Raw genomic sequence first — 16949 nt, 5'->3', positions numbered from 1 at the left:
TTCATGACTATTTACATTTTAGATTCTCACTGAAGGCATCAAAACTATGAATGAACACATATGGAATTATGTAGTAAACAAAAGAATGTGAAATAACTCAAAATATGTTTTATATTTTAGATTCTTCAAAATAGCCACCCTTTGCTTTGATTACTGCTTTGCACACTCTTGGCATTCTCTCGATGAGCTTCATGAGGTAGTCACCTGAAATGGTTTTCCAACAGTCTTGAAGGAGTTCCCTGAGATGCTGAGCACTTGTTGGCCCTTTTGCCTTCACTCTGCGGTCCATCTCATCCCAAACCATCTCGATTGGGTTTAGGTCAGGTGACTGTGGAGGCCAGATCATCTGGCGCAGCACTCCATCACTCTCCTTCTTGGTCAAATAGCCCTTCCACAGCCTGGAGGTGTGTTTGGGGTCATTGTCCTGTTGAAAAATAAATGATGGTCCAACTAAACGCAAACCAGATAGGATGGCATGATGCTGCAGGATGCTGTGGTAGCCATGCTGGTTCAGTGTGCCTTCAATTTGAATAAATCCCCTAAAGTGTCACCAGCAAAGCACCCCCACACCATCCTCCTCCTCCATGCTTCACAGTGGGAACCATGCATGTAGAGACCATCCGTTCACCTTTTCTGTGTCACACAAAGGCATGGCGGGTGGAACCAAAGATCTCAAATTTGGACTCATCATACCAAAGCACAGATTTCCACTGGTCTAATGTCCATTCCTTGTGTTTCTTGGCTCACACAAATCTTTTCTGCTTGTTGCTTTTCCTTAGTAGTGGTTTTTTAGCAGCTATTTGACCATAAAGGCCTGATTCGCGCAGACTCCTCTGAACAGTTGATGTAGAGATGTGTCTGCTACTAGAACTCTGTGTGGCATTCATATGGGCTCTAAAACCTTAGAGACTCACCGTCTAAAGATATAGTTACTCTAGATGGCATTAACTTGGCCTCTAGCACCACTGTCAGGAATCTTGGAGTTATCTTTGATCAGGATTTATCATTTAACTCCCACATAAAGCAGACCTCTAGGACTGCCTTCTTTCATTTACGTAATATTAGAAAAATTAGACACATACCATCACAGACAGATGCAGAAAAACTAATCCATGCATTTGTTACTTCAAGGCTGGATTACTGCAACTCTTTATTATCAGGTTGCCCCAATAAGTCCATTAAACCGCTCCAATTAATTCAGAACGCTGCAGCACGAGTACTGACAGGAACTAGAAAAAGAGATCACATCTCTCCTGTACTAGCTTCTCTGCACTGGCTCCCTGTAAAATGTAGAATAGAATTTAAAATTCTCCTCCTCACCTATAAAGCTCTTCATGGTCAGGCCCCTTCATATCTTAAAGAGCTCATAGTACCCTATTACCCCTCTAGAACACTACGTTCTCTGAATGCTGGGCTACTTGTGGTTCCTATAGTCTCTAAAAGTAGAACAGGAGCCAGAGCCTTCAGTTACCAAGCTCCTCTCCTGTGGAATCAGCTTCCATTTGTGGTTCAGGAGGCAGACACCCTCACCACATTCAAGAGTAGGCTTAAGACATTCCTCTTTGATAAAGCTTATAGTTAGGGCTGGATCAGGTGAGTCCTGAACCATCCCTTAGTTATGCTGCTATAGGCCTAGACTATCGGGGGATTTCCCATGGTGCACTGAGCTCCTCTCTTCCTCTCTCTCTCTTTCTGCACTCATTCATGTTCCATTAATGCATGTTACTAATTTCACTTCTTCCCCGGAGTTCTTGTGCTTTCTCGTCTCACAGGTTCTTATCGATCCTGGTGGAGCCTCCTGCCATGGTCCTGCTAGATTGCCATTGCCAATACTGTTGTTGCTGTGCACCTGTCTGTCTGTCTGTCTGTCTGTCTGTCTCTCTGTCTCTCTGTCTCTCTCTCTCTCTCTCACCCCAACTGGTCGAGACAGACGACCACCCACCTAGAGCCGGAGGATCTGTCCAAGGTTTCTGCCTTTTAACAGGCAGTTTTTCCTTGCCCCCATCGCCAAGTGCTTGCTCATGGTGGTTCTGTTGGGTCTCTGTAAATAATGTTATAAAGAGTTCGGTCTAGACCTGCTCTATTTGAAAAGTGTCCTGGGATAACTTCTGTTATGAATTGGCGCTATACAAATAAAATTGAATTGAATTGAATTGAATTAATCTGAGGTGCTGTTAACTTGCGATTTCTGAGGCTGGTGACTCGGATGAACTTATCCTCAGCAGCAGAGGTGACTCTTGGTCTTCCTTTCCTGGGGCGGTCCTCATGTGAGCCAGTTTCGTCGTAGCGCTTGATGGTTTTTGCAACTGTACTTGGGGACACATTCAAAGTTTTTGCAATTTTCCGGACTGACTGACCTTCAGTTCTTAAAGTAATGATGGACTGTCGTTTCTCTTTACTTAGCTGATTAGTTCTTGCCATAATAGGAATTCTAACAGTTGTCAAATAGGGCTGTCAGCTGTGTACCAACCTGACTTCTGCACAACACAACTGATGGTTCCAACCCCATTAAGAAGGCCAGAAATTCCACAAATGAACCCTGACAAGGCACTCCTGTGAAGTGAAAACCATTTCAGGTGACTACATCGTGAAGCTCATTGAGAGAAGGCCAAGGGTTTGCAGCGCTGTCAACAAAGCAAAGGGTGGCTACTTTGAGGAATCAAAAATATGAAACATATTTAGAGTTATTTCACACTTTCTTGTTTACTACATAATTCCATATGTGTTTTGATGCCTTCAGTGAGAATCTACAATGTAAATAGTCATGAAAATAAAGAAACCATTAAATGAGAAGGTGTGTCCAAACTTTCGACTGGTAGTGTATGTATTAATGCATGTCTAGAGGGGCTCTTTAACTCAACGTAGGCCTACAGTAGAATTATACATACATCGTATACTACTTACAGTAGTCTAACCTGGTTGATATAAATGTATGAACCTCTCCTAGTTATTTTACTAATCTACTCTACTGTGTACTGCTATGTTCTTAAATCAGTCTCTCTCAGAGAACATACTATATTTTATCCATTCAAATGTTAGCACTAGCTGCTTTGTACGTTTTTTCCCTGTACTTTTTATGATATTTTGTCTTTCTCCTACAGTTACTCCAAGAATAAACTATAATCATTTACATATTGGATATATACAAAAGTTCCTCAGAGATGGTCCTCAGTAAATGTTATTCTTTCCCCTTTTTTTTCAATTTGTGAATATTTCATGGAACGCTTTCAGTGTATTAAGATATATACCGGTCGCTACTGTGTGTTTGACAACTGTCATGTTTTCCATAGATGGATATGCTGAAATAATTGGAAATATGTAATGTTAAAGTGGGTTAGTTTCATTCCAGTCATGAAAAACTAAACAAAGAGAGCAAATTACACAGGCATCAAGCATAAACACAGTTGAGAGGAAGAATCCAAACATTTGGAGAATATAACTAGACTAAGCAAAGGAGGACACCTGGTGGTGTAACACAAACAGAACAATGAGACCCAACTAAAATAATCAGTACTTATAGAAGATTAAACCAGGTTTAACTCAGTAGGTCAGGAAATTCTGTTTATAAAGCAGATTTAAATGATGGACTTAAGTTACTGTGGAAACGTATCCTCTCCAGACTACCTTGGTTCATATCAGGCTAGTTGTTAGCTGCACCTTAACCAGTCTTATATGTGGAGGTATTAAAATGTAGAGCTCAGACCTTTATCACTGTACTTAACATTATGGGGAAAATAGTGTCCATGTTGTTGTCAACTGAAATTAATACAATATTGTCATTATTACTATAATGTTAACTTTTTTAACAATTTATAATTTGTTTAAATATAAATAATCTTGTTTACAATAATCTTGCTGTTGTTGGGTAAATTACCCACAATTTAATTTTACAATTGTAGATGTAATAACTTGATCCATAATGATACAGTCAAAAAAAGGTCCAAATAAGCATCTACATAAAGGGGAACCACAGCAGATCCACATCTGACTTGTCATAGTAGTAAAAGCACAGGTGTTACTAATAATATTATATACGATGGCTCTGTTTAAGCAGCTAAATGGAATTTAGCCATTGTTCATTTTATTGATTGCACCTGTGCTTTTCCTACTGTGACCTGTCCAATGTGAAAAAGACCTTGCTATATATGAAAATACATATATGTACTGCATTTATTCTCATGCACACATACAAACCAAATGAATGTACTAAGTATGTTTCCATATAGACGTCCATCTACCTCTAGCTGTAAACATCCATTAGGTTTCTGTAGCACAGACATTTAGCCCATCTTGTTTAAAACTATATATATTATAATTGAAAGGTCCAGAAGGGCTATTAAATGGACCTTGTGGTGATATTGCTTTACCAACTGCTGTTTCAAAGGTTAAGGATGGACTTTAAATCTGACCATTCATCTACCTAATAAATAAATAAATTCTGGACCCATAGAGATATTAATAATACAATCTATTGATTTTAACTTTTCACATGACCAAAATGTGGAGATATTTGCACATTCCTGCTACACTTTATGATGCAGGTTAATCATATTTAGTTGATTTGTATGGATAATAAAATTCCACTCCAGAACAAATGTTCTACAAGCATAATTATTAAGTTACAGAGTGTATCAAATATTATATTCAATGCTATTGGATTATTATTACTGATGCATTAACATGTGAGCTGTGTTTTAATGGCACCTGGTTGAGGTTGTAACGGATTTAAGTAATTTGTACATTGTTGGGAGGTTGATTTAAAAAACTGCATCATATTCTTTAAGCTCATGATGTCACCTTGTGTCAGTCGTCATAATACTAAAACTGGCTTAATAGCAGTCGGGTAAATGTAGGAAGGGTACAACATGTAGCCTAACTCTGAAAGGAAATAAAGTACAAAGTAAAATGCAAAATACAAATAAACAAAAAATGACTTTCTACCAGTGATTGCATCATTGAACACTATTAACATGGTACTGGCTGTAGCTACACACAACAACTAACCAATGTATCTCACAGTGTAACTCCTGATCAAAACAACCATTGGGGCAATTACAAAACTTCTGCATTTTTCATTCTCAGACACTCCAGACACATATAATAACTAGGTTGTTGCTGTACCTGTATTTCCTTTCCTCTGTGTTGTTGTGGTGTTCTTATCAGATCTTGTTGGTGGTTGGACGAGGGCCTTGAAGAGTTTGTGCTGCTTCCGGGATTAGTATTTTGCCCCCTGGTGTCATCTTCATATGTGAACCAGTGGCTATGTGCTTTTTCCCTGGAAGAGGCTTGGGTTCTTCCCTCCACGTAGAGGTTATCCACAATGGGAGACACTGGTGACCCTGTGATGCTGTAATAGTCAATTTGGGTTGGCTGATTTTGTGTTTTGAAATTGGTGGTGGGGCAACAGTTGTGTTTCCATTGTATTTTTAAATCTTTAAAAGATGATTCTGGTCCCTTTATTTGTCAGTATGTTTGAACGCTGTAGTCAGGCTACTTATTGTGTTGTCTTCTGTACTTTAATTCCTGTTATCACATAGTCCAACTCTCTGTTTAATATCTTAAGGTAATAATTAATATTTTATTAGTAATATTATTAATACAATTGAAAATATTATTGATATTACACTCAGGTGTGGTATTAGGCCGTCTGCAAATCAATAAATGTGACGTAATCGCGGGTGGGCGGAGTTTACGTCCAGGCACCATGGCTTCGGTTGGACCCGAGGTGAGTTGTGAGCCTTATCTCCGCCGAGCTTGTTTTACTTTCACACTGTTTTCCGGTTCGTGGAAAAAGTGTTCCGCCGCGGCGGCCACAAGCTCCCTTGTAAACGGGGGAATTGTCGGTGTCGAGGTGTGTTTTTGTCGTAAATTGCCCGTTGCCAGCCTAGAGTCTCTTGCTTTTGTGCTGGACCGGGAGGGCAATTGAATGTGCAGGAAGATGCTGCGCCCCGGAACCTGAATGATGTGTCCGGGCGCGTTGTGGGCTCAGTAACGCGTTGGCTCATACATGGTCCAGGCTCCCGTCACTGTCCTGCTACTGTCCAGCTTTAGCGGTTCAAAATAAACAGCGGATACATATGCATGCGTTTTTAGCCGACATTATTCATGGTTGGAGCTGTATTGTCTGTCACCGGCTTACTGGTGGCTGATTTGTACACTGCTGTTTAGCTAGCTGCTAGCAGCCGTGCTAGTTAGCAGGCTGTGCACACTTTGTGAAATCCCCACAAAAAAAACCAGACTGCTGAGGTTAACATCTTGTTCAAATGAAAGAGGCTAGTCTGTGTGTGATTTGGAACAACACGACTCAATGTTGTGCTGTTAATGTAATGTTCCTTTATGCTATGAAGTCTGTTAGCTACATGGATGATTGATGCAGTGAAATGAAGGCTGGCAGTGCTTCTTACAACCTCCCACTGTAAACATATGGCGCCAGCTCTCAAACAGACTTTGATGCTCTTTACATGGTTATTTTTTTTCCCCCTTCAACTTTTATTAGGAATTATTGTGCTGGTGCAGGCTGGTCTTCGTTAGCTCTCTGCAGTTATTGTCATGGCTTTCAGTCGGTATAAAGCAGTCCGGGGCTGGCAGTAACAAGTTGTATTGTTGTTTTATTAAGGTCTCATCAGTAAAGATGGACTGATTGAACCGATCGCTTGGCTACAGTGGCACAGAAGTGTACAAATGTGTGAGACATTCAGTCTTTGTTTCTTTTTCTTTTTTCTTTTTGTGAGAGATCCGCTGTTGTTCGGCAGAGGTCGCTCGAACAGCGTTCAGATGCGATCTGCTCAGCAGTCAGAGAAGTGTAGCTACAGAAAGGTGTGGGACATTGAGCTCTGCTGTCACTTCCGTTTGCACCCACAACTTTGTCTTTAAGTGGATTCACTTGACTCAATGGGTGACCTTAAATGGTCAGTCAGCTTTTAATTTGAAAAAACACATTTCCCTGTTTCTCTCTGGCGGTATCTAGCTGTGTGGAGTTCTTGCCTGCTGAAATGTCCTCACCAATACAGTGGAGACTCAAAAGCATTGACAAATGACAGGGACATGTCTTTCTAAGGAACATGTCCCTGAAATCCACAGACCTCACCACCATCAGTGTTCACTGAAATAACTTCAGAAGTCGTAATGTGTCCATACCATCAAGGTTTTGTTGTTGATTTCACTGCTTGACATTACAAAGAAAGTGGAACTATTACTTCCTGTCTCCTGGTTTGAACAGACTTCATGTGCGTTGTCCAGGCACATAGCAGTTGGCTACTCAAAGGCTGACCAGCAGGACATTAACAGCTCGTCCTTTCACAATAAATGTTCAGTAACAGCCTTAATATGCATGTGGCACGAGATCTCAGCTTGAAGTAAGGGAGTAATAATTACAGGGCATCCGTATACCTTGGCATTACATCACACAGGTGTTTCTAATTTCCTGGTCTCCCCGTACAGTGCCTATGTATGGGTTTCATTCAGCATTCAGCCCGTGTGTGCACTCAGAAAGCAGACGCAGCAGGAGAAGAAGCTTGGTTGAATGTCAAGCAGCGCTTTGGGCTCCTGTAGTTGAAGTACATTGTTGGGGGGAAATGTCCATTATAGGGCTTGTGTCAGATACCACCCAGATATTTAGGGATACGTGGATTTTTTTCAGCTGGACCGATAATGGCCTGCTTCTCATGGCCAGTCCCAATAAGATAACGGATCATTTCCCCTTTTGTGTTTTAAAAAGAAGTTTAAAATACAAAAAAACTGTAGTTTATGCACAACCGAGGGTAAGAAAGGCTAAGATGTAATGAGCAAAGATGGGTGATTTAAATTTTCCACAGCTCTAGTTGTAGCCCAATCTAACTGACATCACTATTTTTATTTTTCTAGTACATAAAAAAAATAGAAAAGTGTTATTATAATTAAGCAGCTTTAATTTCATTATTGTAATAATACAATAGTATAAAGCTGGGAATATAAATTTGCCATTATCGGTATGATGATGCTGCCACATGACCGCGTAACAAACAAACAAAATCACAAATATTTTGTGATAATTGCAAAAAAAAAAAGCATGTAGAAGACGGTACATACAAAATACAGACAAGTCTGTTATTGGATCTTTTATCGAACTTTCTTTCTTATGAGCAAAGAGCAGTGTCTAAAAAGATTCAGGTAGCAGCTTCTCATTTTCACTTGGCACATACCACCGCTTTGGCTTGTTAAAATGGACGGTGCAGGTCATATCAGCTGTCGATAATAACATTAATTCTGTGAGTAACTTGATGACAGGCCAGAATGGAACTTGGCTGTTGCTGGGATTGATGTCTGTGCTCAGCCAAAGATAATGTGTAATGGAAGAACCTCCACTCTAACACGACTCGAGCAATCGAGGGTTGTTGTTGTTTTTTTTTTTTTGTAGTTCTAGCAACTCTAACAGAGTGATAAATCATCTCTAGTGTGCATACCGTCATTTTCAAGAGACACATTTAGGATCAGGTGTCTGGCTCTGCCTATCCGGTCTGGGACACAAGCTTAATCTGGTTTGAAACATGCAAACTGACCTGAACTGGTGTTTTGTCATTACGAGTTGGTCTGGCTCGTTGAAAAAGTGAGTGGTGCTGAGTCAAGTTGCTAACTAGTTTGTGAAATACATTGCTGGGAAGTTAAACAATGGCCTTATCATTTTCCAACTAATACTGTCAACTGTCAGGTCACTCGTGCTTATCACATGTTTGCTATGTAAGCGAGGAAACTAGCCAGCTGTGTTTGTCAGTACAGTCAGTAATGTAATGTTTGCAGAATGAAAGCTAAGTACGTGGCCTTGTTTTGATCCACTCCCGCTTGCCCCGTTATAGTTACTGCATTACGCTGTTGATACAAACTCAACACTTCCTGTTTAAAATGAAATGGCCTCTGACATTTCAGTGGACAGAAACCCTTCATTTCTTAACAAGTCATTCTTTTGAAACATTTGCAGGAATGTGTTGTGGCAACACATTTGACTTGTAACTCCTGACATCAACCATTTCAGCTTATTAGCCAGCCTATAGTTCTGAGCCAGGACATTCAGTAGGTTATTTGGATCAAGAAGCTTGAGAGAAATAACGTGTATCAGATTTAGTAGGCTACAGCTGTCAGATACATTTAGTATCAGATTGCTATTGGCAGATAACTGGTATTAAGGACTCAGATAGGGCCCAAAAAAGTAAATTGGGACATTCCTAGTCAGTAGTCAGCAAGGTTTCCGCCAGTGTATTGCAAACCTGCCGGGTCGTGGGGCCTTAGGCCCCCGCCAAGCCTAAGCATCTGCGACTTCAAAAAAATAGTGTTACAGTGAGGCTGCTTGGTTGGAAAGGTCACTAACAACATTTGTTGGTTAAAACGTGAATGCACTGTAAGAAAATAGCAGGTCTGAGATCAGTATTCTTTCTATAAAATTGGTGTTTGGTTCAGATATCAGCTGTAGCATGCTAGTTGGATTGCTAGGTTAGTCAAGCTTAACGGGCAGCAGTTGGTGTCAGACTGTATTACTGAAACTGTTCAACTGAAGGTACGTCTATGGAATCACTCCAGACGTGTCATTTATGTCAGCATCATCCGAACGTGACAATTAGCAGAATGAGACAACAATAGACTGGCGGCTTCCTATTGCAGATGCAGACCGTGCCAATGTAATAACTACTGCTGTAGAGTGGGCAGATATGCCACCATACTAAGAAGTAGTAAATACAGGATTTAAGCATATGATGCTTGAGCCGTGTTACAATCTGCCCTTGTGTGTGCATTTCAGTGTTTCCATTGTGCCTGCCCCGTACATGAATGCAACAGGTCAGACTCTTAAGATGGAGCTTTGTGTTATTATTTTTTCTTTGCCAGTATTTGAGTGCATTAGCTGTTACTAACTGAGCTGCTGTTATTTTCTACATGTTTTAATTTTCCCTGCTGTACCGAACCACGATCACGAAACTGAGGTACATAGCGAAGCGTGAATTTTGTTTACCATTAAACCTGTTGTAGGAGAACCTATTTATTCCTCACAGGGGTATTAAAAGAAGCATTGTTCTGGTATCAGTAGAGAAACTGGAAAATCTGTAGCATGGTCCCAGACCTGAATCGCTGCCCACGTCTCTCATTTGTTCAGCGATTTCACGGTGATGTGCCCACTGACGGCAGTTTTCAGCTGCTTGGGGAAAGCATTTAACCAATCAGAGCTTTGTAGGCAGTATTGCTGTAAGAATGGGTACATCATCTCCCTACATAGCTTCTAGTACTGCACAAGTTTCAAATTATATCCAGCCACAGTAACCAGTGATGGACAGCCAGCGGAAATGTACACTTCAGTTACAAACGAACTGCTTTTACAACAAGGGGTACCATATAGTACCCAGGGTCAAGCCGAAAGGATACAACCAAAGTAACAAGAGTATTTACTTTATAAAGTTAAAAGGTAACGACAAAAAACATCCTTTGGGAAGATTGAATATCTCTACCAAATTTCATGGCAATCCATTCAGTAGTTGTCAACATATTTGACTCCAAACCAAACATTTTAACCTCTTTATCAGACTTCAGGGACCAGGAACGTCTTCAGCGACATTTTGTGGCAGTCCATCCAATAGCTGTTGCGATATTTCAGGCTAGGCCAAAGTGGTGGACCGACAGACGGGCCATCCATAGAGCCATGCTGCTAGCAGGTCTAAAAACTCTACCAAGAGTGCAGGGCTGTTGGCATGGCTACAAACGAGGCCTGTAGCCATGCCAGTCAGTCATCTGCTTTGGTTCAGCATTTTGGCCCTGTTGCCATGCAGTAAGACGTCTGATCTCTCCATCCTGTAAGTTTAAATCTGTACAACCATGATGCACATCCACTTTGCTACAGTGCATATGCATTAACGGATAGAGGCTTAAATGGACACAGATTTGTTATGCTGTAGTTAAAATGAGTGACTTGCATTATCGTGTAATGGTTCCAGGGTTTCTTGTGTACAGGCTTTGTCATTGTCAGTCAGCAACAAGCTCATCTTGAGTTAAATTGTTCTTTGCTAATGGGTGGCCTCCTGTTTTCTTATCTTGTGGGTGTATCATAGCTCATAGTTAACTGTTTGTGTTAAACTGCACTGTAACTGCTGGCTGTTCACCTCTCTTGTGTACACGTATATCTATCTAACTTTCTGTGTCTTTCCTCTCTTGCAACTCTGCCATTGTTGGAGGGACAAACCTATTTCTCTACTTTTTTTGTGCTTTGAGTCCAGAAAGGTGATAAACCTGAGCCTTTGTGTCCGGACTAGGAAGGTCCTGTGTCACTGTTTAGTTGTGAAACAGGAGAAGCCACCAACATCTCTGCATCTGCATTCCTACGTATCTGAGATGTCCGCTCGGGAGAAAACACATTTCCCTTTGCCAACAAGCCTCTACTATTCTGATAATCAGTTAAGTAAGTCATTTAATGCCAGACATCCTCCAGTTCCAGCTCATCAAATGTGAGGATTTTCTGCTTTTCCTCCTTATTTATATATCTATATATGATTTGGACTGTTAGAAGGCATTAGTGACTAAATAATTGATTGAAAAATAATCAACAGATTTTATTATGAAAAAGAAAAAAAATTGTTGTAGTCTTGAGTATAAACTTGAATGTAGAGCAAATACCACAAAGACCACATGAAGTTTAAAGACGTGATAATAGAAGGCCTTTGTGAGTCTTATTATAAGATGATATTGTACCTTTCTGTTCACTCTGAGCACAACACAATGCTTTATCTGTTCTGGTCCTTTTGGGGTTTCTTTTGGAAGTGTCCGCTCAGTCTGTTACTTTATTTCTGTGACTTAGTATCTGTTGCATGGCCGCACAGTGTTGGATTTTGCGGTCTTCACTTGCCTGAGGCTCAGTGGAGACAAAAGACTTTCCTGTTGAGAGGTTAGAATCTGTGGCCTGATGTCCACGATTGAAAACGTTAGGCTCCCCAGGCACTGACATCCGATTTGCTTTCGGGGCTTTTATCCTTTTTTCATTTAAAAAAAAATTGAACGACCAATAACAGCAAAAGAATATCAGTAATAGTCATAGAAGGAAGGAGAATTACAATATGGAGACAATATTAAAAGAAAATGTGTGGATTCTTTTTCAAAAACTACAATTGACATAAATAGGAGCTTGATGAAGTGTGAGATAAAACCATAGTAGGGTATACGGTCTGCAGGATTTGTAGAAGCCTCATTGGGTAGACAGTATTTGTAAGGTGAGTCTGTTCCAGCAGCTATCTTCAGTGGCAATGAGGTCTTCCAGTTTACACAAATGGAGTGGTGTTACAGTTTGAACTGACTGAGCATGCTCTGTGGAGACCCTGTGAAGAGGAGGACCGACAGAGGGAGCCACCAGGTCACATGACCAACGAGGTGAATGTGCATGCGGGGAAAGAAAAGGAAAAGAGGAACAATCTATTCGGCATATTCTCGCTCTCTCTCTGTCCTCCCTCCTTCCCTCTCTCTACCTCTCTCACTCTCACTCACACACACACACACACACTAACACACACACAGAAACACACTCTCTCCCTGACGCCTTCTTCTCCTCAATGGAGGCCATGAGAAGAAAGCAGGTATGATGCTTCCTGGAGGCACACAAGGGAAAAGACATGTTAGCTTTAGACTCTTCACCCTGGGTTGGCTTTGGATGGTCTGAGGAGATGCTTAGTGTTGCTTCTCAGTTCCTTTTTGCCACAGGAAAGTTGCAGTCAAATTGGTTTGAGCTCCTGCTGTCCTCTCGTTGAGATGGTTTCTCAGTTTGTAAGATGCACTTCTCGAGACAGTTGCTGCTTTTATCAGCAAATGATTGCTCTTGATTCCTGAAACCGAGGACTTCATCTCGTGGAGCAGTGTTTTCTGTTTTGTTTTTTTTGGTAGCAGTCCTGCTGTATCAAAGAGATTTGAGTGTGGCATGTTGGATCCTGTCGTTGGAGAGAGAGGACCTCATGGATTAGCACAACAGCTGTATTTAGAGCAATTACAGCGTGGGGAATATGATGTGACTCGATACAGAAAATGAAGGTCTGGCCTCCTAAAGATCTGAAAACTACCCTATAAATAGTTGTTAAAATCTCAGTTCCAACCTCTTTTTGTCATTACATTTGCTTTTATCTCTCCTGTATGTATCCCTCTTGGTCAGTATATAATGAGGTCCCAGGGGACTGGGTGTATGTGCAGCCTTGGCTATGTTATCAGGAATTTACTGCAACATAAGCCTGCAGTGACTGCTTATCAATCCAGAGGATGCATGTTAGGCTGCGGTTTGAGGTTCCATGTCTACCGGCTGCAGGATTTGATATTCTGAGCAGCTTTCGGGCTGGGGGTCAGACCTTGCACGACTTGACCCATCTAGTTTGCATTATAAGACACTGGAGAGGTAAATTATTGGCTCATTCCTGGAGTTTCTTTCAGGTTTTATGCAAAGCAGGCTCAAGTATTTAGTGACTTTTCAAAAGAAATTTGGGGTATTTTTACTTTTTATTTAGATAATGTTCAGTAGGGAGGTGACAGGAAATGAGACGGAAGAGGAAGGATCACATGTCCTTGCAATCACAACAACTCCAGTCTGCATCTGTCAGTGTGTGGGATCATAATGCTTGCGATTTTTGTTTTGAGAAAAAGGCAAAACCAAGAATTATTAAGTTACCTTTACCAGATTTCTGTAAGATCGTCTTTGCAAGGTGATTAACACGGTAGGAAAACCAAAGAATGATTTTTGCTGCACAAAATCATGTGTTTCTCTGACTTTTATCCATTCTTCTCTTGTCATATACTGTAGTTTCACCTCTTCAGGCCTTTAAAACTATTCAAATGAAGCAAAAATCTGAGAAGGAGAAAATCACTCTCCGGTCAAACCCCTCAGCCCATACACAAGGGTTTACAAGTAGATAAAGCGTCATTCACAGGGATTATATCGCTGCCTTAGAAGGCCAAAAAGGCGGCAACTCATCCATTGTTCTCTCCATTTTATCTCATTTGGGTGTTGGCACCTTGCGCTTTTTACTGGCAGTGTAACTGCTGATTGTGTAATGTGATTGTGCTTTGTGTTTAGGTACCTCTAACTTGTTTTCAGGCCCTGTGTATTAGATTTTAAGATGAGTCATAGCAGTGCGAACATCCAGGCCTTGTCACATACCAGGTTCACATTATGTTGTAGGCACAGTGAAGGGTTGAGGATTGCGGTAAAATATTTTATTGTATTATAATTATTACATATAACCTATAAGAGGTTATTTATAATAATTACTAAGCTTATTTGCAGGCTAAAAAAATTGGAATGTGAACTCTGAACCATTTTTTTTTTTTTTTTTTGGTCTATTTTAACATCTTTCCATTTTTTAATGTGCTACTTAAGGTTCATGATCAGCACTCAGAGGCTTGGCTCCACATTTGGAGCTTCTTTCAGCAGCCCCCATATCCCTGTCCACGAGCCTCCAGACCCCTACGTTCCCCATCTAGTGGAAAAGCGCTGCAATGGCCACGTTGTGTCAGTAAACAGTCTGGTTGCGAAATGGCGGAGATCTGCAGACAGCCTTCTCTGCCTCCCTTCCCCCCTCTCTTCTTTCAGTCTCCAGTGTGTATGTTCCACTTTCCACCACTAGGGGGAGGGATGAGGCTGGTGTTCCTTTTGTAACTGGCTTTCAATCCATGAAAAAAAAAAAAAGGGGGCACTGAAGGAGTCTTCTTCTCTTCACCCTCACACGTGCTCACTAGATTCCTTGAGATCATGCAGAGGATTGTCCCAGGCTAGATGTTCTTTGGGAAACAACCCTCAGTGATTGTGCTCACAGCCCCGGCTCTTGGCCTGACCTTGTTGCTGTTTGACGAGGTGCATGTTCGGTGCAGGGACTCAGGAGCACGTGTTTGGAGAATGATTTGGGAAATCTGTCCTGATGGCTCGTTTAGTTGGGGGTCTCGGTTGTGTGCAGGTGTCAGGACACGTGCTGTCTCAGGATTTTGATTGCCAGAGCTCTTGGAGAGGAGGATATAACTGGCAGAAGCAGTTTGTTAAAATGAAGCTTTAAGTGGTCCCTGCTCTCTTGCAGGCCTTTTTATTGGGCTAGCAGTAATACTCACTCAATATGACCCTGGCCCCAGTCTGTCTGTCTGTATATCTATCTTTATTTTGCTTGGTATGAGCCTCACATAAGATCGAAGAGAAAACCTTCTAGGTGTGCTTCTCTTCAAGGACAAACTGACCTAGGACCATTTTCCTTTTGACATTTGATCTAAAAAGTTGAAGAGTATCCTGATGTGTTTGTCTCGGGCCTCTATTGTTTCCCTTGGGCCCAGTTTCCCAGAGCAAGCACAGGGTTGACGGTGTGCTTCAGGAGGAAGAGACGAGGTTACATTTCCTGGCCTCGCCTCTTCAACTGTTTCCTCCTGTGAAATGTAAAGACGATCTGTGGGTGGTTGAGATTCTTTTGAAGCTCCGGCAGTATGCATCTACTGCTCTACTAGTCGGCTATAGCATAGAACGGGAGAAGACAGACAATGAGAGTGCATGGGGGTTGCCCTCATTCTCTTGGCTTACTCTGTCTTTGAATCTAACAAAGAAAGAGGTTTTTTACACAGCATTCAATTCATGCATGGAAAATGGCCTGGGTTTTTTTACACATCAGAAAGCTGTGAATGAGTTGGTTAGTCAGTCGATAGAAAAATGAATCAACAGCAAGTTTAAAAGTTTAAGCTGTTTCTCAGTTTTATTTCTTTTATGGCTGCAAGAATTATTATTCCAACTAGTCCATTTATCATTTAGTCTTTAAATGTCGCATTTTGGCAGATCAACAGTCTAACAACTCACAATTTTCAATTTACAATCATATAAAACTGATGGAAATAGCAATTATTAGTATTTTGGCTTGATAAATGACCTAAACAATCAATAGATTAGGAAAATTGTTGGTAATTAAATTTCTGTTGGTCAGACAAAATAAGCGCTTTATAAGAAGCTACCTTCTGATGGGTGATTTTAAACGATTTTCAGACTCACTGATGGACTGAAAAAGTTATCCACAGATTAATTGACAGTTGAGATAAAATAATTGTTAGTTGGAGCCCTAAATTAGAATTCCCCTGATGATATGTGTGTTCTTTTTTCATCAGCCCGCTGGTCTAGCCAAGGGCAGCGTGGATAAAGGTGCCTCCACAAAGAAAGAGGAACTCAGCGCAGCAAACGGAGAGGAGAAGCCAGGTATTAGTCAAATTAAACTTAAAAGCACTTAATTTATGAAAATGAGCTGTTTACATTGTAATCATATTTTATTTTGCTTTCTTCCATAGATGGAGACAAAGAGGTAGCAGCCAGATTGGCCTCTTCCCCTGCAGCAGTAGTCATGCTAAACGGCACCGAATGTGACGACATGAGGCACAAGAGCCCTACCCACGGCTCTGCAACAGGCAACAACAAGACTTTACTGTTGGTAAATGAAAACGGCACATCAGACACGGAGCCACCGCACGGTTCGATTACTGGAAGCAATGGATTCATTCTCACTAAGCAGCAGCAGGAAGGCGGCTGTGCAGCGACAGCAGGTTTGGGAGTTTCCCCTCACAGGACTAACTGGTTGCCTTCGGGCTCACCAACAGGGGGACACTCGGCCAAACCCCTCCCAGCCTCTGCGTCTGGGTGTGCACAGAGTTCAGGTGCACTAAGGACTGACCCCAGCACAGGGACTACGTCGAGACAAGGGACAGCAGACACTAAAAATGGCACGGCCTCACCTCCTGTGCTGGCTCCAGCACGCGTCACGATACACAGGGCACGCAAGACCATGTCCAGACCCGCTGTCAGCCCGGCACAAAAGGTAAACCATCAGAAAACACCAATGAGCTGCTGATAATGCACCAGGCTCTGACCCTTGTAATTATTACTTTCAGTACATGTATACACTAAATGGTAAAAGTATATGGACATCGAACAGTGTTGAACAAGTTTGAGGGCACAC

At 41.4% G+C, this 16949-nt stretch overlaps 1 protein-coding gene across 5 annotated transcripts in view; it reads left to right on the top strand.

Moving 5' to 3' along the window:
- The first annotated feature begins 5684 nt into the window (after positions 1-5684).
- Positions 5685-16949, top strand: part of ehmt1b (euchromatic histone-lysine N-methyltransferase 1b) — a 28281-nt gene continuing 17016 nt past the window's right edge. The window contains exons 1-3 of one of the 5 annotated variants that reach the window (XM_051412550.1): positions 5685-5725; positions 16108-16195; positions 16285-16808. In XM_051412550.1, coding sequence (XP_051268510.1) covers positions 5705-5725; positions 16108-16195; positions 16285-16808 — 633 coding nt within the window. In that variant the 5' untranslated portion in view covers positions 5685-5704. The other 4 variants (XM_051412553.1, XM_051412551.1, XM_051412549.1 and 1 more) reach the window with 4 other exon arrangements.

The sequence above is a fragment of the Dicentrarchus labrax genome, unplaced genomic scaffold, assembly GCF_905237075.1.
Source record: "Dicentrarchus labrax unplaced genomic scaffold, dlabrax2021, whole genome shotgun sequence".
Classification (NCBI taxonomy): domain Eukaryota; kingdom Metazoa; phylum Chordata; class Actinopteri; family Moronidae; genus Dicentrarchus; species Dicentrarchus labrax.
Note: the sequence above shows the minus strand (reverse complement) of the source record. Positions and strands in the feature narration are given on the sequence as shown.